Raw genomic sequence first — 16,148 nt, forward strand, 5'->3', positions numbered from 1 at the left:
GACACTTCCTCAAAGGAGCCTTCCTGATCACTCTGTCTGAAGCTCCATTTATCCCCGCCTGATGGGGATCATATCACACTGCTTCCCTTCCCAATACTCATCAACATCTGCATGTTCTCGATTATGTATTTGGTTTTCTGTTATCTTTCTTGCTAAGATGTAGGCTTCAAGAAAGTTGTATTTACCACTATTTACCACTATTTTTATTCCTGGTGTATTTACCTCTATGTCAGCACTTGGAGCAGTTCCTGGCACATAGCAAGGGCTCTAAAAACAATTAAATCAATGAGTAAATTGTCTTGTTTAAGAACTGCTGTCATGATTCCCATTGTACAGCTAATGAAGCTGAGAATTTAAGAGGTAATTTCCCTCGTGTTTCGTAGTTGGACAGCTCAGAATGAAGTCTAGGCAAGATGTCAAAGGTTAATTTCTTCAGCACTTTAAAAGTAGAACTTGCCTGAATCCAGCATTTTTAGTATCATCTCTTTTTTAACTAGCAGTAAGCATGTTTATCTATCTGCAATATCAAGGAGTTCTTCAAAATCAGCAGGGAAAAAGGTGGCAATGGCAATGTATATGGGCAAATGTAAACGGCCTTCAAAGATGGAGTTTAACTGCTAGTTACTAGTAACGATGAAATTACTAGTGAACAAGAAAAGTAAATACTAAAAGAAAGAAATACGGGTCAGGGGGAATTGCCCCTATAAACTTGGCAGAAATGTAAAAGAATGAAATACAAAGTGATGACGAGAGGGGGTTTGAGAACTCATACGTTTTGAAGCAGGTATCGATAATGTGCAGTATCATCTCTTTAAATTACTTCTGTCAACTTCCCGACCCTTTTCTTGTCCTCATCTACCTCCTTCATATCATCACTTCCTCTCACAGTCAAAACTCTGAACTGGTGTCTTCCACTTTCTTTATGCTTTTTTTGTGAGTATAGATCTTGATCACGCCTGAAGAATCAACAAGCAAATTAAGAAAATAAAACCATGGACCACCGAAAAGCAGGAAGACAGGGCTTAATCAGGAAAAGCTAAAGTCTTGGTTTAGTATTCCAAAAGGGGTTTAGAAACCAAAGTCTGAGAAGTCAGAGTACAATATTTGGCCTGAATTATCTGATTGGCAGCCCACATTCATCGTGGCAACCAAACAATAGATATATTTTTTCCTTTACTTTCCTTTAAGTTATCATCAACTTATTCCTGGAGTAGCAGACTGTAAGAATGCTCTACCTGATTCATTTACTGTGCCTCTGGGATGACTATGAAAAGACAGTCTGGTGTCTACACTTCCTGGAATGAGGTGAGAACCTCATGTTTTCCATGATCAAAGTGTTTAGCAAAGGTCAAGTTACTTCCCTTGCTTCAAGCTTCAAAAGCAAAAAAAAAAAAAAAATCTAGATACTTCGGTAAATTATTCAATAGCTTTCACTTTATATAATATCAAAACCAAATTAGGTATGGGGAAAATCCAGTATTTCCATTCTGTCACTCAGCTCAAGTCAGAATTGGTGCTACACTTTTGTTAACCACCTTTTTAAGACAATGGTAATCCATCACTTTTGCATTATCAACATGGCATCAATATTCATAGTAAAGACCAATTAATCAAAGATGTCTTTTTGCTTTTCATAAGAGATAGTCTTAGGTCTCACTAAAGACACGGAAGCGGCTCAGGGTACAATGGCTCACTCATGTAGCTAAATCAGGTGGATGTGGATTAATGCGTATCTTGCACAAATCACCTCTAAGGAACTACGTTCCCCTCAGTCTTGGTGTAAGCTGCTCATCACCAGGCAGCCATGTGCAAGTTTCCCTGCTTTTAAGCTGACCATTAGGAAGGCTGAAAAAATAAACCTAGAATCAGATAGACTTGGTCTGAAATCACAACCCTGGATTTCCCTGGTGATCCAGTGGGAAGACTCCATGCTCTCAATGCAGGGGGCACAGGTTCAGTACCTGGTCAGGGAAATAAGATTCCCACATGCCACATGGCATGGCTAAAATAATAATAATAATTTGAAAAAAGAAATCCCAACACTTACCCCCCGCCAACTCCCACTCTTTATGAGGGGGTGGCCTTAGAAAACTACTGTGAAAGATCACCAGAAACAGTGGAGGATGTGTTTGTGTGGTGTGTGTGTGTGTGTGTACATGTGTGTGTGTGTGTTTAAAATTCCTCTCCAAGTAAATATTTTATTTTCAGTTTAAATCATAAACAAACTGAAACAAATTGATACTGTTGGCCAGCTCCTCCATACATCTACCACCTTGATTGATTAAATATCTAATAATAATCTCTTCAACTCAGTGGAAGCCCCAAAATTTCCATAACCAAAAGCCTGCTGAAGAAATCTGGTGGGAATGGGGGCCTAAATGTAGCCTGGCAAGAATAGAGTTTTTATTTAAATAATGTACTATATGTAGATTTTAAAGGAATGATTTATCAGTTGTAAAAGATTGAGAACACAAATAATTACCTGTTGCGAGTTATGCTATCACTTTAAGGAGACAGCTTATGAAGACTTTGGAGGATTTAGGGCTTCCTTGCTGGTCCAAGGGGCTCCATGCTTCCACTGCAGGGGGCCTGGGTTCAATCCCTCGCCCAGGAAACAAGATCCCGAAAGCCACAAGGTAGAACCACAAGAAAAAGGAATTTGAAAGATGTAAAACCTTATCTCTAAGCTGCACGGCCACATGGAGACCACACCCTACACAAGGAAAGCCATGGAATATGGTGTGCCCAACTCACAGCACAGGGAAAACGCTCACAAAGCACTGATTAATGAACGCACGAATAGAGAAACAGGGTTCACTAGTCTGGTAAAATGAAATACTCATAAAGTATTTAGCTGATGGGTATTGGTAACTGGTTTTTATTTCCTTATGTATTGATTTCTGCATTTCTTGAGTTGTCTAGAATGATCGTGGCTCATCTGTGGAAAAAATGGGATATGCAGTTTTATACACAGCATGCGACTGAAAGAGAGGAACAGCAGGAAAGAAAGAAAAAATATTAGCAAGGAGTTGAGATTTTTTTTTCTTTTGTCTATTTCTTGAAATTTTCTATCACATAGAAATGTTACTGTGAATAATTCACTTAAGGAACAACAACAAAAGGACAATTCGGATCATTTCCACGACTTAAGTACTTTCCAAGGACAGAGTTGGGTTCGGATCATTTCCACGATTTAAGTACTTTCCAAGGACAGAGCTGGGTTGGACCGTTCAACTCTCTGGTAAATGAGTAGAGACCTGCTGAAAACCTACGGGAGCTCACCAGCGGCGGTGAGAAAAGACCTCCAGGTCAGAAGAGGACCTGCCCAAGAGAGAAAGGAGCAGAAGACCAGGGCAAGTACAGGAGGGCTGCCCGCAGGAGGTGACCTTTGAACTCAGTTTTGAAGAGCAGTTATTCTTTGCCCAATTTAAAAACAGTACGGAGGGAAGAAAGCACAGTGGGGAAGAGCTGCAACAGCCTGCAGGCAGGAGAACACTGTATTTTAGGGAAATGGAAGTGACCAGAGTATACAGTACATGTCACGAAGTGGCTCCAGACACAGCTGGAGAAATCTAGAGGGATTCCCCTAGAGCCACGCGTGCTGTGCTCACTGCTTTCATTTTCCCTAAACGCGCAGAGAACAGAGGAGGGTGCTTGTGTGTCAGTTGCTCTCGCGTGTCCAGCTCTGTGAGCCCGTGGACTGCAGCCCGCCAGCTCCTCTGTCCATGGGATTCTCCAGGCAAGGTTACTGGAGTGGGGTGCCACTTCCTTCTCCAGGGGATCTTCCAGACTCAGGGACCGATCCCTGGTCTCCCACATTGCAGGCAGATACTTTACCATCTGAGCCACCAGGGAAGCCCATTAGACACTTTATTCTGTTACTTCACTTGCCATGGTGTCTTGAGAACATTTTAGACTTCTGTTGATTGTTCTATTTATCTTTTGCTCCACCAGTTAGTAAGAAGTTGGCACAAACAAATGAGAATTAAAATATAATAATGCTAGTACCTGTACAACAGTCCAATAAGTGTTTCTAAAGTTTCCACTGGCTACCTGAGAAAAAACGAAAACTCAAAATCTCAAAGGAAACTTGCTGAAAGAGCTCTCAATCACAAAATGGGTGTTACTAATAGAGGTATCAACACAAAATAGATCTGATGATGGCTAGTACTGCCCAATTTAAATTTGACAACAGTGAAAAATTATATCACATAAATTACATTTTATGTGACTTTGAAATGTGAAAAAAAAAAAGGAAGAAATCAACAGTGTCTAAAACTGCACACAGGAAATGTTGTTTCTGGCTACATAGAAAAATTAAAGCCTTTGAGAGAATTTAGATCTGTATTGCTTGACAGGAAAAATTACACTTGGAAAAATAATAGGGCCTCCCTGGTGGCTCAGATGGTAAAGAATCCTCCTGCAATGCAGAAGACCTGGGTTGGGAATATCCCTTGGAGGAGGGCATGGCAACCTACTCCAGTATTCTTGCCTGGAGAATCCCATGGACAGGGGACCCTGGTGGGCTACAGTCCAGGGGGGTTGCAAAGAGTCAGGTACAACTGAGAGACTAAGCACGTATATTGCTTGACAAGAAAAATTACACTTAGAAAAACAATAGCTGTAAAGGAAAAATTCCCACAGGCATAATCAGTAAATGTGATGTGAATAAAAATCAATTCATGAATTTAATAACAATTGTAAAAGCTACATGAAAACTGATGCTGTTGAACTTTAGTTCAGTAAAATAAAAATGGAAAGACTGGTAATGATTCAATTAAGTTATATTAAAAAATACTCACAGAATTAAATTGGCTTAATGGAGGGAGATTTTTGTGTGAAATCTATTTTCAAGGAAAACTCAAAAATGTTGGTATATTCTAATTTAATGTTTATATTCATAAATGTTGAGTCAAAACACTCCTGAGATCAAAATTACAGGATCCATATGTTCTCTATCCCTCTGGGAGGCACTGAAGAAGGCATGAGCAAAGGTGAGTTTTGCCTTTTACAAAGATAGTCCTAGTGGGGTCTGAGGAGAAGCAAGTTTCCAGACTATGGTTACAGTAAGAAATAAGACTCTGGAGCAGAGCTGTGATACAGGATGGATCTATAAACCATTTAAGAAGTAGAATCCAGAGGAGTTTGCAAACCTCTAAAACAGGGGATACGAAATTTAAAACATTCAAAGATTCCTAAGGGTTTATTCCTCTGCCACACAGACTCCAGCTTCATCTACTCAGACTCTCCAAGGAAGAGGTGTGACTGGGACCTATGTTTCAGTGGGGAAGAGCTGTGTGCTGATTGCATGGAATTTTCAACTTTGCAGAGTATCTCATAGTTTTCAAAGCATTTTGACAAGATTGTCACTTTTCATGCCAATGACAGTTTATAGATGAGGAAACTGTGGATCAAAAGTGGAAAATTATTCGACCCAGATGGTACAATTCATAGAATTTGATTTCCAATGTATTTCTCATTCCACCTGCCACAGTCTTCTCCAATTTGGAATCGGTCCTGACTCACTTCCTATGATGCTTAATGTGTCTCTTTTATCAGTAAATGAAGGATTGTTTTTTTTTTTCCTTTAAGCAGATACATTTAAAATACAGTGACCACACTTTATTCCCTTGATACTGTCCCTATGATAACATCTCTTAACACTATTACTTATACATGTGTCTCTAATCCCTTTTCATGACTGCCGGGACATTTTTTTAATTGACAATACAGAGATTCTTCTTATCCATCAGGGATTTTTGCTAAGTGCTCTTTGCCAGCTGCTCATTTCCTAACAGTACATCAGAGCAGGACATTGAGGTGCCCTCAGCCCTTAGGCTCTGCTCCAGAAGATCACTTTTTCAGGGGGTTGAGGAATTTCCTCCAGTCAATCACATTTTGTTTGAAAGTAAATTTTTTAATATATGAATGACAATTATTTTCATTTAGATATCATGACACATAGTTACAACTTTATCACACCTGCAATACACTTACAGGAGAAACTGAAGTTTTAGTAAGGCAAATTTTGTTCACTTCAGATGCGTGTGTCTCATTTTTAACAGGAAGTGAATGTTTACTTTTCAACACTGGCTAGCTTCGCGCCATAAAAGATGTTAAAGTTTGCTTCAGTTTGGGTCATCAGTAAAGAACCTAATAAAAGCATTGATAATCTTCCTGGTTATCTTTTCAAAAATGAATCAGCGGAAGATACAGTGATGGGACATGAACAGTTCTCGAGTACTTCACTGACTTTCTGTTTACTTATGCTTGTCCCAGCTGAAAGAGTAGGAAGCTTTTCGTTTCTTTATTTTTTCTTGTTTCTGTTGTTATATCTGAACACATAATATTCTGCTTATAAGAGCCATTCCCCAAACTCTTGAGAGACTGAAATTTAAGTAATATATTGATGTATATAGTTAACAGTTAAAGGAATGCATATTAAAGATTTTGGGAAATAATTAAACATTTTCTAATCTAAATATTGGTTGGGTTAGCTGTGTACAAAAAATCTAATAATTTCTATATTTACTTCCATGTGTTTCAGAACTATGTAGAAATAGATATTATATGGTATTTTTAAATGAATAGCCTGCAATATTTTTTTCTTTATCCTTCCATAAGACTACTATCTTTTTTTTAAATTGAAGTACAGTTGATTTATAATATTGTTTTAGTTTCAGGTGTACAGCAAAGTGATTCAGTTTTCAGATTATTTTCCATTATAAGTTATTACAAGATATTGAATGTAGTACCCTGTGCTATATAGTAAATCCTCATTGCTTATAAGACTACTACTAATATCTTTATGCTTGTAAACGTCATAGCATTAATTCTTTAGTGTTAGGCAGCTTTGATGTGGTTGGGCGCCTTATAATGAAAAAAACTATTTAGACAAGATTAAATTAAGTTTAAACTGAGGTTAGGTTAAATTCCATTGTCTTCTCTCCTAACAATTCTCATAAACGTAGAAGATGACTGAAAATGACCAGAGAACTGCCCTGAGGACGAATGTCTTTCTCTGCACCACTGCCTTACGTACACAGGGCCTGAAAACAAAACCTTGCAATGTTCACGCTGGACTTTCAGTAACAAATTTAATCAACCTGACTACAAATCTCTGCTCTTCACCTGCTCAGACTGAAATTCAGTGTCACATTGTTTAGGAAGAAGGGATGCTCAGACTCCTCCAGGCTTGCTGTGCACAGACGGTGAGGCTGACAGGGTGAGCTGTCTTCCATCTGCCCTTGGATATGGCCCCAGGGATCTAGGTCAAGTGCCGCCCACGCGGGTCCGCGGGAAGGCTGGACAAGCCCCAGGTGCCTTGTACCCCTGCCACATGAGTCCCTCCCTTCCTAGTTCTTACTTTTTGCCCCAAGGACATCTGGATTTGAAGAACAAAACTGATCCATCAAACAAAATGGCTCTAACAAGAATGTCCAAAACAGCAAGTCAAGAAAAATTTAGCAACAATATTCTTGAACATTGAATTTTTAAGAAATTAGAGGCTCTTCCCAGGTAAAAGGTAAAATGATATGAAAGAAGGAAATGAGGAGAGGGGCAACGCCTGTAAAGATTTAGATCTAAAATGATTTTATCTAATCTTGATAAAATTGTTCATTTTATCCAACAGCCTCCATCCTTCCACTTGGCCTCTAGCTAGTTTTTTCATCTTATATTTCTCCTCTTTCTGTCTTTGCTTTTTTCTCATCTCCTCCCCCAACCCCAGCCTCATTTCTATACTATTATAATCTGCAGGTATGCTCCCCACCCCCCAAAAATAAAAAACGCCATTACTGTTTCAGCACCTGGGAAGAAATCAAGCACAGATGAGACCAAAAAGGTGGTTCCCGCTTTCCTGTGAGTCACACCGGCAAGCACGCGCTGGTTGGTAAAGAGTAATGCCAAGAGCAACAAACTGAAACGGTATGTGAAACACCGCTTCGTTTTTTATACAGGCAAGGGTGATAAAATGTGTAGGCTCACGGTGGAGACATTCTGTGGGAAGAGTGATGACAGAGAACTTAGAGGGGAAACAGGATTTGTACAGCACCTTAAAGGCCTGGAGCAAGTGGAGAGAAGCGGGGTGCTCAAACTGCCTCCTGCTTGCTCTATTTTAGTCCATCTCAAAAGGAAAAAATATCCCTGCCCAGCTCCCATCTCCCTGAGGAGTGCCCCGGCAGTGAGTTTAGAATGTAAACCAAGGCGATGAGAAGATGTCGGAGGGTGTTTTCCTCTTTCATTTTTTATTTTTAAAGCTGTAGGGTATGAAAACAAATGGACAGATGAGGAGATCGTTACAATACTGAGTGTGAAAAGTGATAAAGACATGAATTAAAGGGATGGCAATGGAGATGAAGAGGGGAAAGATTTTAGAGATCTTTATCACATAAAGTGATAAGACTTGGGGACCATTTAAATGTACATATTTCAGACTTTCTCTTTTGCAAAAACGCAAGGCAATGAAACAAGATTCCATTTAGGCAAGGAGGCAGGTTCACCCGTGTAAGGGGCGAGTCTGGAGACAGAATAAGGACCATTAGGACATAGCAGGTGATGGTAAGGAACTCTGAATTTAGAAATGAGAGTAAAACTGGCCGAAGACTGAGGCCTGTAGAACCACAATGTTTAAAAGCAGACAAATAAGAGAAGCAGTAGGCAGGTGAGAAACCAATATATACTCATATATGTGTTTGTATGTGTAATGAAGTAACTAACATATATATAGCCCACACATTATAACTAGCCTGTTCATGTGTGTGTGTGTGTGTGAGCATGTAGAAGCATCTATATTCTTACAGAGGTTAACTATCAAAAGGACACCACGTAACCCAGGATACAGCAAGGACCTAGCTCAGTACTGAGTGCGCTGACCCTGCGCTCAGTCCGCAGAGCAAGGGTGGAAAAGGAAAGCAGACCTCTAACCTCACCTTACCTTTCCCTCACCAAACACGTTTCATATTCTAGCAACAATAAGGATCCCAGGCAGATGTGTATTAGGAAAAATACTTTTCAAAAAATCAGCACATCTTCATCCCCACACCCCCAGATCTCTACATGGCATTTAGACCTTAATAGGATTGCCGATCCAATTCCGTTCGGTTAGACTGAACTCCTGCAAGTGTGCAAGGCCCAGTACACATTTGTAACATAAGCTGTTTATTTTTTGTAGATGGAAAAATGAAAAACTATGTCCAGGAAACAACTCTTAACCGTTATGACTCATAACTCACATAACTCCTGCATTCATAGCTGTGACGGTACAAAGCTGTAACCTGGCCATACTTTGTTCAAGCCAGAGATCATTCATCTCTACCTGCATTCTTGAAACCATCTCTCTCCCCCCGAATTATTTAGAAAATTTAAACAAAATGTTGGTTTCCTGTTATCTCAGCAAAGAGGCACAGAGCAAAGAGATTACTGACTTTTATGTAAAACTCAACCCAGCATTGTGACTGCTCTGGGAAAGCTGAACTTTGCCAACATTTGTATTTTAGAGATTAAATAACATATCCAAGTTGTGCATCCATTTATCCATTGATGTCTCTCTCCATTTGGCTCTATTTCTTTATGTGTTTAGAATGCACAATATAAATTTTATGTCTAATATTTCTTATAAACATTAAACTCAATTTAACACCTTCAAATAAAACATATACTCCAGCTCACAGCTTGCTAATAAAAGAAAATATATCATTGAAAGAACTAATAATTTCCCAAATTATGCAGTGAATCATTAAATCTCTCTTGCGACTTCAAAGTATGATAAACAAGATTTGCACACCTAGATAATTGTATCTATATTTTTTTTCCCAAAAAATGAGTATATGTTACAGGAAGACTAGAAAAACGTTTGCCTTCAGGGTTTCTCTGAGCAGTTCAGGTTAAACTTGGTCTTTCAAAATAAATCTTTGTATACCTCTCCATTTATCTATGGTACAAATTATTCAGCAAAATTTGTTTAAAGGTTTCTAGATCATTTTATACTCTCGTGTTGAATATAGATTCAAAGATGTTTCTTAGAGTAAAAAGCCTTAGTAGGCGAAGTTGAAAGTTTTATTGTAGTTTGTTCTATGGCCTACAAAATATCCCATTTAGAAAGTTGTGCAACCGTTTCTGAGTGAGAATTTTAATGGAAATTTACTCTGACGTGATAATACACATATTACCTTATAAAAATTATTATTTCTTATAATACTTTAATTGTGATAACCAGCTTCATAGGAATGGTAACTTAATAAACATTTTGTGTACTAAGGCAAAATGCTATACCTACATAAAAAATATTTAATCCATTTTTGCAGTTAAAGAAAAAATATTTATATATATACACACTGCTTTCTACTGTCTTTAGTTTCACAAAATCTAAATTAACAGTGTAACATGTTCAGAAGAGAACTTCTGTCCTGTCTTTTAGAGAAAAGGAGAGTGGTGGAAAATTTTTAAAAAGGCATTTCAAAGTGAATTACAATAAGCAAGATTTTTAAAAATATGTTTCCCATTTTTTTAACTTATTTAGAAATCTGCAAAAGTACCATTTCAAATATCCTTTTAATAACAATTTTTAAATAAAGCTTTTCGATCCTCCACCATAAGAAGTCATACTAAATATCAACCAAAATGTACTCATGACCCACACTGGAACTGTTCGAGAAATGTCCACTAAGTGGACCAGAAGTGTGCAAAGATCTTAAAGCTGAATAGATGCAGGAGCTCCGGTCAGTTACATTTTCCTATAGAATGCATCATTTGCATGATTCTTAAGAGTTTAAGTATTTTTATCTCGTCAAGGCTGTAAGATTTACCCAGCACCCAGGAAGGGCGGTGGCCCCGCAAGAGTATTCAGAGGAAATAATCATTCAAAGGATTATAAGGAACAAAAACCTTGATTTAAAATACATTTTGTGATAAAAATTTTGCAAAAAGTTACTCTTTAATTCCATATCCAAATTTGCTTTTTTTTTTTTTAAGTACCATAGAATTAAGTATTCAATAAAATATTTTGGCCATAATCAAAATTTGAGGAAGCAAACCCCCGGTCCGAAAAAAAATGAGTGGTTTGTGTGCAAACAAAGCCATATTATCATTTTTACAAATGCAGTTTTTGTTAAAAAGACCAAAATTTAGTTTTTTGGTCATTCAGATATCTTCAGACTTTCAACACTGCTGTTGTAATATCCTTGAACAGTTTGTAAACCAAGACACAGATAGACAATGTTTGCCTTTGGAATTGTGATTTTCGGGGCCAAACATGTATGCCTTTTTAAACAGAAACAATGTGTTCTGTGCCCCAGGGAGCCATGTCTCTCCGAGGGACAATGACCTTGATAGTTTTACAGCGGGCTTCCTCACCTCCAGTCACCAACACTTCACTTGCTTTTATGTCTATTTCAAACCAATGTCCTTACACACACACACACACACACACAAATAACTAAGGAAATATGAATTTCCTTGTGCTTACCTGCAACAAACACTGCGATGTCCAGGAAGGCAAAGCCGAATGCCAGAAGTTTAAGCCACAGATACATGGTCATATCTGGAAATCAGCCAAACTCCTGAGAGACAGCATGCGTCCTTCTGAAAGGCAAAATAATGGTTATCTCCGAACCAATGTTTCTCTGTAAGGCCGAATCAAGAAGGAAAGAAGTGAATGCGTACTCTTGAACTGGTGTCTTATCAGACAGGGGCGATTTCCTCCTGCTGCCCTGAGAGCAAACCACTTGCTGCGAGGCAGTGATGTCAGATTCGGTTTTACTAACTTCTCCAAAAGGGCTGCAAAGGGTCCTCTTTGCAGGAAGTCAAGAAAGTTGTTCAAAGTCACTGCCAAGGCCTCTTACTTCCTTACTTCAAGTAATTAGACTGAGTTACTAGGCCTCTCAAAAGATTTTCCCCAAGAAAGATGCATTTTTCATATCCAAACAATACTCCCATGAAGTATTCACGATAACTAGAAAATGACATGCCCCACCCTCAAAAATCCTTAACATTCTTACCTAAACAATGATAAAACAGTCAGCATGGGTATAACAAAAATAAGGACTGGCAAGATGATATGCTAATCGAATTAATGAAAAGAAAAAAACTGTATTTGTCTTAAAATGACCAAATGAATGAAAAAGCAACTACCTCTCTGGTTATTTTCGACAACCAGAATCTTGTACCATTAGGGCATTCAGAACCCAGCAGTATGACAGTTCGAGTATCCAGCCACTCTCTATGCAAAGCACTTTCAGAAAGCTTAATAGGCTTGCCCCAAATCTTTCACAGATATTCTTGCAGGGCTGGGAATGGAATCAGAAACTCACTTGTCCTGCAGTAAGTCATGCTTCAATAAAGGAGAGCCTCTGTGACCTGAGATATTCTTGGTGTTGCTGATGAGGGAAAGAAGAGACATTCAATCAAGAGCTGTTTTTTACAAAAGTTAACCTTTTATTCCCCCTCAGCCATACTATCTCAACCTTTCTGATTAAATGACTGCATATAAATACACAACATCCTTTGTGATTTTGATGGTGTTCTCATTAAGTCCATTAATTAGGAAAATGAGTGCGAGAAGGAAGCCTCTATGACATCAGCAGTACAGGACTGCCCTGGTGGTTCAGTGGCTAAGACTCCGAGCTCCCAACGCAGGGGGCCCGCGTTCAATCCCTGGTCAGGGAACTAGACCCCAAGTGCTGCAACTGAAACATCCTGCACTCTGCAACAAAAGAACCCCTGTGCCGCAATGAGGACCTGGCAAAGTCAGATAAACCGATAAATAACAGACATTTTTTAAGAAGTCAGCAATACAATGGAGTGAACTGGTCTCATCATCACACAACCTGCAGGCATGCATTAATAAAATCCCCTACTGCACACATAGACCAGGCATCGTGCTCTGAACTACAGATCAGGAGGAAGGGACCTGCAGACAGAGCCCTTGCAATGATCTGGCTAGGAAGTGCTTGAGCAGGATTCCTATGTTGTTGTGTATAAACCTTTTGATGTTTGCATACTTATTTGTTTTTCTCTTACTTTAGCTGCTAGGAACTTCAGAACCCAATTTGTACATACCCTCCCACTTGGTACAAATGAAAATAATTCCACCCCTTAATTTCTGATTAGTAAGTAACATTCTAATGAGATTCTTGTTATTATTATGATTTTAAATGATGGTTGTTATAGTAGCTAACACTACTGTACTCTTAGCACATCCAGGAAAATGCTTAGCCCTTTAATCATATAATACAATTTGTACAACAAACTTGGAGATAAAGAGATACATAATTCTTCATCTTATCTGTAAAGTTCAGAGAGCTTAGGTGATTTGTCTGAAGTCTCTCAGCTGGGATGTAAGCAAGCTACGTTTTGAACCCAACCTCAAGTTTCATCTTACTTTCCTTATTTGCTTCACTATTTTTTTTTTTCATTTTCTCATCTCCTTCTCCAATCTTTTTTACTTTGTACTTTTCTAATTTTTAATCTCAGAAAGATAGAAATTGATGGCATACAGATGATACTATTCTCTTTTTACAAACGTGTTTTTAAATTAAGTGTCCGTGCACGTCAGCACTATTGTTTAGGAGTTAGGCCTACAGAAAACATTGATCTGTGTCAGAGGTCACGAATTTTAGTTCTTCTCACCTCAACCTGTTTCTTAAAACACATTTGCAATGGAAATCTATCTGGGGATTAGCTGTGAGTATCTTTAAACAAATATCTGTGTTCTGTTAGCTCACTCTTATGGTAGGATATTTGGTAAACAAGCCATGAAAAAACTGTGTGACATGCCATTTAAAAGGGAGTTAAGACACTATACTTTGAATAAACTGAAGAGAGGGGATTAGAAGCCTTTAAGAGACATTTTTAAAAGGGCTTTGCAGATTACAAACTTTGAAGGAATAGCAAGAAATGCGGAGATTTAATTTCATTTCAGGCAAGTGGGCAGAGAGAGTCCACCCAAGCAACACTGAGGTTAATTAGAAACAAATGAGTTGGATGGTGTTTTTATTTTAAAGTGTTAAAATTGAGTTTAATGTCAACAAGAAACAGTAGACTTTGGGGTAGCAAAATGTATAAGGGATACTGCTGCTGCTGCTAAGTCACGTCAGTCGTGTCCAACTCTGTGCAACCCCATAGACGGCAGCCCACCAGGCTCTCCCGTCCCTGGGATTCTCCAGGCAAGAACACTGGAGTGAGTTGCCATTTCCTTCTCCAATGCATGAAAGTGAAAAGTGAAAGTGAAGTCGCTCAGTTGTGTCAGACCCTTAGCGACCCCAAGGACTGCAGCCTACCAGGCTCCTCCGTCCATGGGATTTTCCAGGCAAGAGTACCGGAGTGGGGTGCCATTGCCTTCTCCAATAAGGGATACTAGAAAGGTATAAAGAAATAGGGCCTCATATAGAAAGACAGCAGTGGGTAAACAGTATACAGTTCAAGTGCTCTCCGCGACTCCCCTGGTGGTCCAGTGGTTAAGACTCCGCCATCCATCGCTGGGGACACAAGTTCAGTACCTCAGCAGAGAACTAAGATCCCACATGCCATGCCAAAAGTTTTATTTTTTAATATTAATTAAAAAAAAATTTTTAAGCCAGACATGAAAAAGAAAAAAACTATCTGACTCAGAAGGAGGTGATAGTCAAATCCTGCCAAACCTCGTAGGTTCTAAGCCACTTATCACTGTATCTTGAGAGACACAGGAGCTGTTGGGGTGTGTGAACTGTTCCCAAGCCTCCTTGCTGATGATCCCTGCATCCAAGATCTGATCCCTGCACTCACTTCCCTGTCCTCATCTCACGTGACACAGCAGCATCGAGCTGTTAGCCTCTCCGCCAACCCTTGTCTCCGGCCAGCTTCCAAAACACATTCCCTGACCCTCACTGGCTCATCCGTAGCAACTGTCATGAGAGGTCCTTCCTGCCCCTGCCACAGGACAAGCTCAGGCCAGGCCCGCTTCACTCTTCCTGGACCTCGGAACCCTAGCAGATAGAGAGAGAGAAATAGCATCCTGAATTCTTGAAAGGAACCAAACAATGTTAAACGTGGCTTGTCATCAGTCATATTACTGAAGCAGAGTGCTCATACCCAGGCTCAGACCTTATATAATAAGGACAATGTGGGATCCATAGACCACCTGGCCAGAGTGGAATGTTCTCTGAATTTGTGAAAAGCTACAAGACCTTCTTATTGAGGTAGATTTGGAAACCTGTCAGAATACTAGCGTGGTTCTGCACGGGCTCCTGGCAATGGATGGCTTCCTTTTCTGGGCTATTCCAATTACCCAACTAGATGCATAATACAAAACCTGGCAAACATAGTAGAGGAGACGGATTGGCTTCCAAATGCTGTGAGGAGTAGAATGCTGGAATCACGATGGTGTAAAAGAGAGGACTCTGCACACCCTACTGTGTACGCCTCAACTGTAACCTAACACGTTCACTCAAGCCTTGTACTGGATGCTCCCTCGACTGCTTTAGTTTCCCGGAGGCTCAGACAGTAAAGAGTCTGCCTACAAACCAGGAGACTCGGGTTCCATCCCTGGGTCAGGAAGACCCCCATGAGAAGGAAATGGCAACCCACCCCAGTATTCTTGCCTGGAGAATCCTATGGAGGACACTGGTGGAGTCACAAAGAGTCAGACACGACTGAGTGACTAACACACAGTTTTTACAACCCTAAGTGTCCTGACTTTTTCAACAAGATAGAAAATAAAAACACAAAAGATGCTGCACACTCGGCTCCATCTGAGCTGCCACTGACGCCCCCCCCATACCATATCCACACAGCTGGGGTCCTGCCCCCCTGCGCCCACGGGTTTTCCTTTGCGGGACTTTTCCCATCACGTGTCGTACCATGCTCAAACTCCTTATCACCAGCTTAATAGCTTAGTAGCTCTTACAGTTAGAAAATATTGTTAAAGAGTCATCTGCATTTTACTTATATTTTCACCAAAAAATTTCTAGAAGTTCATGCTGCATTTAAAACAGATTACCAACAAGTACCTACTGTATAGCACAAGGAATTTGGCTCAATATTCTGTAATACTTAAAGGGGAAAAGAATTTGAAAAAGAATGGATACTTGTATGAATCACTTGAAATTACTGAAATTAACTTGAATTAACTGAATTAAAGTGAAATTAACTGAATCACTTGAAATTAACACATT

General features: G+C 39.4%; 1 protein-coding gene across 11 annotated transcripts in view; it reads right to left on the reverse strand.

Annotated features, from left to right (window-relative positions):
* PTPRC (protein tyrosine phosphatase receptor type C) overlaps positions 1–11,730 on the reverse strand; it is a 129,147-nt gene extending 117,417 nt beyond the window's left edge. For 6 of the 11 annotated variants that reach the window (XM_086342186.1, XM_086342180.1, XM_086342184.1 and 3 more), the window contains exon 1: positions 11,465–11,730. In XM_086342186.1, the coding sequence (XP_086198312.1) occupies positions 11,465–11,537 (73 nt within the window). In that variant the 5' untranslated portion in view covers positions 11,538–11,730. The remainder of the gene's footprint in view (positions 1–11,464) is intronic. The other 5 variants (XM_086342185.1, XM_086342188.1, XM_086342183.1 and 2 more) reach the window with 1 other exon arrangement.
* Between the last annotated feature and the right edge of the window lie 4,418 nt (positions 11,731–16,148).

This window comes from Bos grunniens, chromosome 16 (assembly GCF_055505025.1).
Source record: "Bos grunniens cultivar Pamir isolate PY7600 chromosome 16, Bosgru_T2T1.0, whole genome shotgun sequence".
Classification (NCBI taxonomy): Eukaryota; Metazoa; Chordata; class Mammalia; order Artiodactyla; family Bovidae; genus Bos; species Bos grunniens.